General features: G+C 38.9%; 1 protein-coding gene across 2 annotated transcripts in view; it reads left to right on the plus strand.

Annotated features, from left to right (window-relative positions):
- The window catches only part of USP10 (ubiquitin specific peptidase 10), a 46237-nt gene extending 36268 nt beyond the window's left edge, over window positions 1–9969 (plus strand). For both annotated transcript variants that reach the window (XM_086847857.1, XM_086847856.1), the window contains exons 8-14: window positions 637–740; window positions 1480–1579; window positions 2263–2443; window positions 4860–5025; window positions 6629–6773; window positions 7800–7865; window positions 8838–9969. In XM_086847857.1, coding sequence (XP_086703983.1) covers window positions 637–740; window positions 1480–1579; window positions 2263–2443; window positions 4860–5025; window positions 6629–6773; window positions 7800–7865; window positions 8838–9025 — 950 coding nt within the window. In that variant the 3' untranslated portion in view covers window positions 9026–9969. The remainder of the gene's footprint in view (window positions 1–636; window positions 741–1479; window positions 1580–2262; window positions 2444–4859; window positions 5026–6628; window positions 6774–7799; window positions 7866–8837) is intronic.
- Window positions 9970–10951: the final 982 nt, after the last annotated feature.

A 10951-nucleotide genomic window follows, 5' to 3' on the forward strand; every position in this document is an offset into this window, starting at 1 on the left:
ACTATTCTTTATGTAACATGATAAGAAAATATCAGGAGGAGCTGGTTGTTCCAGTGATTTCCAAACAGTTCAGACATTTCTGTGGTTTCTTTCTGTAAAACAAATCTTACTGGCTTATGCAACTTATTTTACTTGTAGGTCATTTTCTTGTGTAGTTTTCAAGTGTAGTTCTGAGGTCTTGTCTTGCCATTAGGTGGAACATTCTGTCAGGCTGTTCTTGAGGTTTTTATTCTGCAGTGAGCAAAAGTGATCTGTTAGAATTGCAAATACACAAAAGGTTTAAAGACAGTACAAAAGAAATTCTTCGAGTGCAAAAGAAATGCAGAAATGCAAATAGCACTAGAAGTGTTTTTTTTTTTATTATTATAGCTGTTGATATTCTTGTTAATCTTCTTAGAACTTTTCCTGACTATCTGTAAGTTTATACGGGGAAATATGTTTTAAAACAATATTTACAGTTAAGAGTTGTGGCTTATAGCTTCTGAGCTGGAGACCCCAAAATTACAATAAAACTATTAGTAAAAAAAATTGCTAGACTCCAAAATTAGTGATGTTTGAAGAGACTGCTAAGGCATAATGTAAAAAAACCCTTTTATTTATTATTATTACTTAGATTAATTCTCTTTCATTTTGCAGCTTTAGGTGATAAAATAGTGAGAGACATCCGACCAGGAGCTGCCTTTGAACCAACCTACATTTACAGGCTCTTGACAGTTATAAAGTCAAGTCTGTCAGAAAAGGTGAGAGACTTCAAATCCTTGACTTGTGGAACTGCATTGCAGGGCAGTCCTTAAAACTCTGCAAAGCCAGACCTCAGGCTCTGCTCAAATGCCACTAAAATCAGCTCATTGAGAGTTCATGGTAATGAAACTCGATTGTCTTGGGACCTGAATTACAGGAAAATGTTAATTACAGGTTTGGCAGTTTGATATGTCACAATAATGGGAAAATTAGTGTTGGAATGGAACATCTCTTTTTATAATGAAATTAGCAACTGATTTACATTTAAGAAATGAGCAGTTGTTAATTTTTATGAGGAATTCAGCTAAGACTGATTGAATGTCCAGAAATGTCAAAATACCTGTTCAGGTTAAATTTCAATATAAAGGAAAGATAATAATTCAAACCATCCTTTGATTTGGCCTTGGCTTGACAGCCATTTTTAATAGTGGTTATAAAAGAAATGGGGGGGAAAAAATTCAACTCACATGTTAAATGGACTTTGTTTTGAGAAAGATGAAGAATTCTTGTAGCCATTGTGGAGCTGATGTGTGTGTTTACTGCTTAGCACAGATTGGGTTTAACTGGCTGAAAAAGAGTTTGTGTTATAGTAAAATTTAAACTTTATTTGACATAACTTTAGACTGAGTAGTTGCTAAATTAATAGGAAAAAGCTGAATTTGTTCAGTGTCATCAATTTTCTGTTAAAAGGAAGCCATGAAAATTCATTGAATTGACTGAAAAAATTATTTTGTTTAGGGCAGGCAAGAGGATGCTGAAGAATACTTGGGATTTATCCTCAATGGACTACATGAAGAAATGCTGACCCTCAAGAAACTTCTCTCTCCACATAATGAAAGTTAGTGGATAAATTATTTAAAAATTCTTACTGACAAAGTTGGAAGATAATTTACTTTGAAAGAATTACTATAATTTGTATGCAGAGGAAAATGTCATTTTATGTTCAAGCTTTAGCTTGAACCCCCTTTACATATAAAATCCTGCAAGCCATAGCCAAGTAAGAATTCTGTTACCTAATTTCTCTTTAGCAGGGTAAATTTTTTAGAACATAAAGGCATACCATATTTTGTTCCTTAGCTGTGTGCAGTTTATAACCTCCTGACTTTGGCACTGGCTGGAAAAATATTTGCTAAGCCTTGGGTTCCCTGTAAAATACCTATGCAGAAAAGGAGTTGTATTTAATAATGGCATAATTCTCTTTCCAGAATAACACTTGACTTTCTAATTTTCTACTCCGTAAATTTACTACTAAAAATATACCAAACTTTGCTATTTACATACAGTCATCAGTGAGCTGCCTTCTGTTAATACATGGATGTGTCACGCTGGGAGCAAACCTGGAATATGCTTGTTCTCTTTAATTAAAACTATGACACATTAAAACATTTTATCCTCAAAAAATCGCTTGTTTTGGGGTTTTTGCCTTTTGTGTTGGGTTTTTTTTGCCTTTTAAATCCTTTATCTGCCTGGATGTCTTACCTGTCAGAAACACCAATGTGTTTTTTTCCTTATGCTGTGAAGAAGTGTCGGTGTCCAACGGCCCCGAGGCTCAGAGTGTTCCCAAGGAGGAGGAGCAGGAGGAGCAGGGGGAAGGCAGCGAGGATGAGTGGGAGCAGGTGGGACCTCGCAACAAATCCTCAGTCACCCGCCAGGCTGACTTTGTCCAGACTCCCATCACTGACATCTTTGGTGGTCACATAAGGTACAGTGCTTTTTCCTACAAGTTCTTGACTTGAGGTGGCTGAATCTCTTTAAATGACCAGCCTTGTTCTGAGATCCCAACCCTGAACTGCATGTGGAGGAGTTTGGAATATTTATGCTTTGAATATTGTCTAAGAATTCCAAAACATTTTGGAGCTACCAAATTTTTATGACCTCTAAGGAGTCTCATCTCATGTTATAAATGAGGATACTGAGAGAGAACTCATTCTCACATTTACAGAGTTAAACCTTGACATTAAAACAACTAACTAAAACATAAAATTGTGAATTTTAGGTTATTCAGACCCTTTGTGCTTCCCAGAGAAAGCTGTGTTTAATAGTAAAGAAATGTTAAATGCAAAAGAAGTCTGGAAGAATGTAAATTGCTACAAGATGCTGCTGGAATGAAAAGAATGTGGGATATCACTTCTATGCAGGTCTGATATCAGACAAAGGCAGAAAGTAGAATCTGAAAGAATATTTTTTGGAAAGGAAGCCTCGTGACTTGTTTGGAGAGATGTATAATTTAAAATGAAAGCAAAGTAAACACTTACTAAAAACATACAGCTAAACAAAACTGCTAGACTTGAAGAATTATTTTTAAATTGGAGACAGACACTTAATTGCTGGTGTTTGACTCTGTGTTGCCAGATATTCAGTCTAGAAGTGTGAATAATGTGGGCTAGTGCCTTCTGCCTTGGAAATGCTCTGAAATTATTTATTCTTCTGGGTTTTGAGCCAGACAGCTGGTAAATAAAATTATATTTTCCATAGAATTTGGCAGACAGATGTTTGTAGGTATTGATGGAGTCCTGCATTAATGGTGCACGTAGCCAAAGTGGTCTTAATACCCCAGGTATATTTACCAGAATGTCATAATTGTTTAGATCTCTACATGATTCCATCAGTTTTTACATTAAGAACACTGAGATGATGCAGTTTTCTGTAGAGTTCCACAGAAAATGGTACAAAGTAATACTGGGAAAAGGCAAAAACTTGCACTGAGCAGCAGAACCACAGGATCCAATCCAACATCTGCTGGCACCACATCCACTTTATTTATTCACACCAGGGCACAGCTCACCACAGAAACAGCATCCCATGGGATGTTGGAAAGCTTCATCCTCGGGGGTGGAGATAGGAAGGACTGAATATAAAACTGCCAGTAGAATTCCACTGAATGAAAGCATCAGAAACTGGAAAAATCCAATGGGAAAAACAGTGAGGAAAAGATGATTTGAATTGGCATCTTTTGCATGGGGAAACTTCAGGCTTGGGAATTTTTAGACTGTCCTTGAGAAGCTTGAATCTATTAAATGTCTATTTAGGCATAATTACTTCAAAATCCCAACCTATAAAGTCTTTCTTAGCAACATGAGGCTTAAGTGGGAAAGTACAAAGTTTTCCTGAGAATTCTTTCAGTGCTGAGTAATTTTTCATTGAAAATGATGCATTTCCCCATGTCCAGCTGAGATGTGTAATTATTCTAGTAAGGGACATTGTTAGAGTGAAATAATTTTGCTGTTAAATCAATATCTGCATATATTGTGAAGAGCTGTTAAATTTCTGTTTTTTAAAATAAAGGTGCTGTTGTTTTTCATGCATTCTCTTCCCTTTAAAGGATATGTATTTGCCAGTATTAAGCTGCACTGGCTTTCTGTTGGTGCTTAAGGGCTTTGCCTGAGTAAAAAGGACTCTTTTGATTATCCTAAACATTAAAATTAACCTGAACATTAACATTTCCTTCCTGACCTGGAAATATTCCAACATGGGCAAATGGGTCAGAGCTGTGTTAATTATAATTCTGGTTTCAATAGATGACAACATTATAATTTATATACGTGGATAAAGTCTGGCTACAGAAAATGATGGGAAGAAAATCATCTGTCAGTGCCAATCCTCAGTGGAGCATAGTTTATATTTCCTATGGCAAGATTTAAGCAAACAATTTCAAATCACTCTGAAATTGGTCTTAGAAATGTGACTGAAAAAAATGTGTATTTTTACTGGACAATCTGGAATCAGCTGTGATTTTTACAGTAGAATACAGATAAGCACTGGCACTTTGCACTTGTGAAGAGCTGTTGGAAAACTAAACAAAAAGAGCCAAGAGGTGAATTTTTCTTAAATGCTTATCAAAATTTTCAGTCTTTTTCTTTAAACTTTAAATGCTTATCCAATAACTTTGCAGAAATAAAACAATTCAATTACAATCCCATTCAGAATACTATTAGTAGATGTTAAAATCATTTAAATTGGGGTAAATCATTAAAACTTAGTGTTTAAGCTTTGTATTTATATGTGTTGCCTTGAATTAAATATAAATTGAGTTACTGGAGTAACTCATCCTTTCTTGAAAGTTCTGTCTGGTTGAAAGTCACACTTTATTACATTTTTATTTCTTTTTTCCTGCCCAGATCTGTTGTTTACCAGCAGAGTTCCAAGGAGTCTGCCACGCTGCAGCTTTTCTTCACCCTGCAGCTGGACATCCAGTCGGACAAGATCCGCACCGTGCAGGATGCCTTGGAAAGCTTGGTGGCAAGAGAGTCTGTGCAGGGATACACCACAAAAACCAAGCAAGAGGTGTGTTCTGTTCACCCCTTATCCACAGCCACGTGCTAAACTTTTAATTTAAAAGGGTTTTCACAGAGCTCTGGCTTTTACAAGGAGTTGTTGGAACACACTTTAACAAAAGAGGTACAAACCTTTTCAGAGTGTCCTGCAGCAGTGAAATGTCAGCTCTGAAACAAAGCCAGGCCTGTAAATAGCTGGGGTTTGAGTTGGTGTAGTATTTTATTGGGGATTTTAATGGAGAATATACTAAATTACCAGGCTGAATTGTGGCAAAGATACATAATATTATGTTCAATATCATAACTTACTGATTCCTGGGGATTGCCAGATGCTGTTAGTGAAGGAGCAGCTCTACAGAGTAAATACTTTTTTATTTTTTAAATAATACATTATGGTAATAATTGCAGGAGAAAAGTACTTACAAGGAGGAGAAGCATGCCTTTGGTTTGGCAGTTTGAGAACTTGTGATAGAGGATAATAATTAAACTTCCCTCACTAAGGCCTTGCCTTGTTTCCTGTGGTGGGAGGTAGTAAAGGCATCTCTGGTGTGCAGGGATCACTCACGTGGGAATTCTGTGTGCAGTGTTGGTACCTCTGGAATTGTAGCTGTTCCCTCTGACATTCCTGTCTCTAAGTTCTCAAAATCCTCCAACTGAGAACAGGATTAGATGAAGAATGGATGGTTGATTCCCTTGAAAAACTAAAGACAAATAGCAGAAATTTGTTTACCTTGAATACACAGAATATACATTTTTCCAGTTGTTTTCCATGTAAAAGAAACATTTGCAAGCTGATTATGATTTACCACAAAGATCTTGTTTTGTTTTCCATTCCTTTTTCTTTGTTTTTTACCGCAAATGGTTTAAAGTTTTTGACTGACAAACCAGTGCTGGGTTGGAAGAAATGGTGTTCAAATTAGGTGCTGCATGATATTTCAGAGTTTGGATGGAAGTACAAGCACACACAGTGTCTTCTGGATTTTTTTTTCAAAAGAAATTCAAAAGGAAATGGTTGGTTTTGTATTAAAATTGTAGTAAAAATACTGAACACATTGCCTGTAGAACCCTGGAAAGAGAAAATACTTTTTCCCCATGAGTTTCTATTCAACACATAGGTTCTAACAGAATCAAACCATGTATTGAAAGTAATAATGCTCATGGTTGCCAATAAGGAGATTTTTCTCAATTAAAAGATAGAGAAAAACCTTAGGCAGTTCTCTTGAGAAATATTTTTATGTCTTTATTTCTAGGAAGGCAAAAAATTTTTGTTCTGTAATTCTGAGCTCGTCTCTTGGTTTCCAGGCAGAGATTTTGTGGATTGTTTGGTTATAATTATATAAAAATCACTATTTAGTAGAGAAAAGTGTGGTCATAACTCATGTTTTTCTCTTTGAAAATACTGAGTTCTCCTTTGAAACAACATTAGGGTTGAAGATCCAGTGGGCTTTAAGTCACAAGCAAGCGTTTATCATAAATTATTACTGCAATAATTACAAATCAAAAGGTTTTGCTGCTAATGTATTTAAAATGAAATACTTATTCCTTATTTGAAGGAGGAATTTTGAGGGGGTAACAAAAAATGACAGATTTCTTCCTCTGGGTTTGTGTGTCAGGTGGAGATCAGTCGAAGGCTCACCTTAGAAAAGCTGCCCCCTGTTCTTGTTTTACACCTCAAACGCTTCGTGTATGAGAAGACAGGTGGATGTCAGAAGCTGATCAAGAATATTGAGTACACTGTTGATCTGGAAATCAGTAAAGGTAAAAGATTTATGAACAGAATTTCCCTCTCTTCATAGGAAAGATAATGTTTTATTTCCTATGAGTGTCTATGTTTTAATCTTCTCCCACACAAGATTTTGTCTTCATCGTTGTCTGAAAATTTGGTCATTTGGGTGAATATTTTTGTGGGTTTTTTGTGTTGAAAGAATAAATATTGGCACTTCCTAGACAATGGGCCAAATGAGAGCTTCCTGTGGATTGATGGAGTAAGGATATAGGCTGCTGAGGGCAAATATGGGAAGTGATCCTCTTGGATCTGTGCCCGTGTCTGTAGAAAACTGTTGCCAATATTGGATATTTTTGATCACAAATTTAATTCAGAGGATGTCAGATTATTTCATTAATGAGTGGCTGGTGGAAGGAAACTGGTGTTTTATTGTGAATGCAGCCTGAAGGTAGGCAATCCATAGTGCAGAGGTTAAACAAGGATCCTTTATTTAACGAGTATCCTAGGAGATACTGACTTTAAATAGTGTGAGGTTGGAAATTGTCCAGCATCTGAAGTTTGCCAAAATAATGCCTTTTGTTTTGAGCTGACAGATGGACTATTAGCCAGCCAGTAGCTCAAACAGGAATAAATAAAATCAATGTATACTCATATCTCAGCTGAGATCTGGACCTTGTCAGGCAGTGCCCTTTTATTTTACTTAATATTTTATTTGGTAATTTTCCTTTTGGAATGTAAGCATGACTTGGAATCTAAAATTGGTTCTGTCATTGACAGCAGGAATGAAAGGGGGAAAATAGAATAGTCTGATCTACTCTGTCTTCTATTTCCCTTCATTTTTTTGGTGATATTTTTAAACCTTTCAGAAACCACAGTGTTCAGCAAACCTGCAAATTCACTCCCTTGATTACCAGCTAGTAGAACCATGACCATTCTTGTAAGGCTGTGGAAGAAATTTCAGTTAAATATTCTCCTTTGTGATAGTGTTGGTTTCTCTGAAAAATAATTGATCTTCTTGATATGGAATTTCTAACATGTGACTGTTTCTCCTTCTCCAGAGCTACTGTCTCCTGGTGTGAAAAGTAAAATTTCAAAAGGCCAAAGAACCTACCGGCTCTTTGCAGGTATTTTATCCATGTGGTCCCTGTATTGCAAATGCAGATTCTGCATGGAATTACAGAAACACTGGGTTACATCAAGTGTTTTCTTTTAAATTGCTTGTGGGTGTGAAATTCTTGTGTTTAGTGGGGTTTGTTTGGAATTGGGAGGTTTGGTGTGCTGGAGAAACACTGGTTTGGACAAGGGCTGAGAGTGCCAGGACAAGGGGAATGACTGTGCAGTGCCACAGGGCAGGGTTAGATGGGATGTTGGGAGAAACCCTTCCCTGTGAGGGAGGGGAGCTGCCTGCTGTAAGGATGGGGTGCAACACAGGGACCTAAAGCAACTCCTTGGTTTTACAGCCAAATCCCAGGGCACTGTCCCAGTTTCCTTCACTTCTTCCAAATATTGTTTGAGCCATACAAAGCCGAGATGTTCATCCCACCCAAGCCTCTGGATGTCACCCCGTGGGGATTGACTGCAGGCAGCTGGAAAATCCCATTTGCTGCTTCCCCGTGGGCAAACCAGTCCCAGTCACCACCACAACTGCCACCAGGGGAATATTTGGGATGAGGATTTGTCTCCTAGGACACATGGATACTTTCTTCCCTGGGAGTGTGGGCAGGCCCTGGCACAGGTTCCCAGAGCAGCTGTAGCTGCCCCTGGATCGCTGAAGTGTTCAAAGCCAGGTTGGATGGGACTTGGAGCTGCCTGGGATAGTGGCAGGTGTCCCATGGCAGGGAGTGGGATGGGATGAGCTTTAAGATCCCTTCCAGTTCCAAACCATTCCATGATCCTGTCTGTCCCACTTCCCCCTGCTCCCTTGGCCCAGAGCTGGGGCTGCCCAAGGGAGGGCATGGAGCAAGCCGAGCTTTAGCTGCCGTTCTCTGACCTGCACAGCCCAAACCTGGTGAAGCCCTAAACCCTGTTGGGGGGGGGGATTTCTGGGTACCATTTAACCCCTGCTGTGCCACCCCCACCCCTCCGTGTCCCCACAGTTGTGTACCACCACGGCAACAGCGCGACGGGCGGGCACTACACGACGGACGTGTTCCAGATCGGGCTGAACGGGTGGCTGCGCATCGATGACCAGGCCGTCAGGGTCATCCACCACTCACAGGTGGTCAAGGCGGCGCTGGAGCGCACAGCCTACCTGCTCTACTACCGCCAGGTGGACCTGCTGTGACCCCTGCCCCGTAGAACGCCAAGATCACTAACTTTTCCTCCTGTAAATGCTCTTCTGAGTGAAACTTTCTCTTTTTTTTTTGGTTTTTTTGGGTTTATTTTGGTTTTTCTTGGTTTTTTTTTTCCCCCTTTTTACTCATTCTTTCCTTTTTTTCTTGTTTTTTTTTGTCCCCTTGCAACTATGGGATAGAGAGATAAAGGAAGCTGCCGTTTGTGCACAACATAGTTTGTGTTGACTTTTGACTTTGCAGAATGAAGTCGCTCGGTTGGAAGCCTCGTGAATCACAAAAAAAAATATTAAAAAGAAATAAAGTTCATCCGAGTTAATGCTGAATCCTAAGATAATAAAAAGGGGATTTGAGTTTAATTCCCACTTTCTAATTGCGTAGTAGAAGAAAACCCTGCACCAGCAACAGAACTTGTAGATTTCTGTGAAAATGTTTTATCTTTACTTCAGTAAAAAAAAGAAAAAAAAAATTAAAAAAAAATAATAAAAAGCTCTCTCTGCTTCCCCAATAGTTTTTTGATAAGTGGTAAAATATGAGCCGATGTGTATGAGATGGAAATGGTCCTTTGTGCTTCAAAACATGTACAAACTGCAGAGTTGCTGGTTCCTGATAGGAAGACACATTTTAATAATTGTGCGATGAGAAACTGCTTAAGTACACATTGCAGATCAAATATTTGGAGTTAAGATGTTAGTCTATATAGATGGGTGATTGTAACTTTATTGCTATTGAGAAATTTCAAACTGCATTTATGCTTCTGTGTACATGAAATTAAGAAAATGGGCAAAATAATTAAGATTGATATTTCTTTAAGTCTGCTTTGTTTAATTTTGCTGTCTGCTCTCCTACAATGTTGAGTTCCTAATTGTACACAGTTTAGTGATACCTAGAAGTATAAAGTTGTCGCCCATCAATAAAAGTCACAAAGTTGGTTTAAGGTGTGTGTGTTTGTGTGGGTTTTGTTTTTCCTCAAGTGTGAATCCTGCCCTTGGAAGCTCCAGTGGTTTCTGTGTAGCACTGCTCAAGGTGTAGGGAGCCTTCCCCAAATGAAGTGGAGAGGATTTTCCTTTGCTTTTACAGCTTTGTGAAACTTCAGAGATGTTCCTGTTTTGCGTTCAGGTGGACCTGAGCTTGGAGGGGGGAGGGAAAGGGATGTGGCAGCCCCAGGGCTGAGCACTGAGCAGCCAGAAGGGGTGGAATTCCCTCTGTGTCCTCCTGCAAACCCTGCACTGTTGTTTCTGAACCAGATGAAGTTTTGTTTGTCTCTTGATCACCTTCCTGTTCCTTTCTCTAAAAATCTCCTATATATTATTTAATTCTTTGATGATAGTGGTGTAATGTCCTTGTCTCATCATGGGATGGTGGAAGCTCCCTGGCTTGTCCTGACTCTTCTGCTCTCTCATGTTGTGCCACACAGAGTTTGTGGCCAGAGCTCCGGCTGTAGGAAGGAGCATCCCAACCCTGTGGCTCTTTGGGATGCTCCTGCTCTGCTGAGGAAGTTTAATGATGCTCTGGAATTGTTTTGGGTGTCCAAATGTATTGTTACATTTTTGCTGCTTATGCTTTATTAGTATTTTCTGATTTACAGATGGTGACTGCACGTGATTTTGGTGACATTCCACTAATTCCAGAACAATTTTCTGTGCAAAACTCACCTGGATTTTGGCTGTTTGCAGGGAAAACCTCAGTTCCTGGAGCTGGGGCTGCTGAAGGATTGATGCTTCTGGGGCATCCCTGTGCTGGGAATTGCCCCAGAGCTCCACTGGTGAGAACTTGGGGATTGGGAGATTGTTCCAAAGCAGAAAGAAACCAGGTTTTGAACTTACTGTTCTCTGCTGTTTATTATTCACATCCTGTTTCTGAAACCTGGCTGAAGTGGTACAGCAGAAATCCTGTTTTTAATTAGTCCTGTGCCTGTG

Source organism: Cyanistes caeruleus, chromosome 12 (genome assembly GCF_971803275.1).
Source record: "Cyanistes caeruleus chromosome 12, bCyaCae1.hap1.1, whole genome shotgun sequence".
Lineage (NCBI taxonomy): Eukaryota > Metazoa > Chordata > Aves > Passeriformes > Paridae > Cyanistes > Cyanistes caeruleus.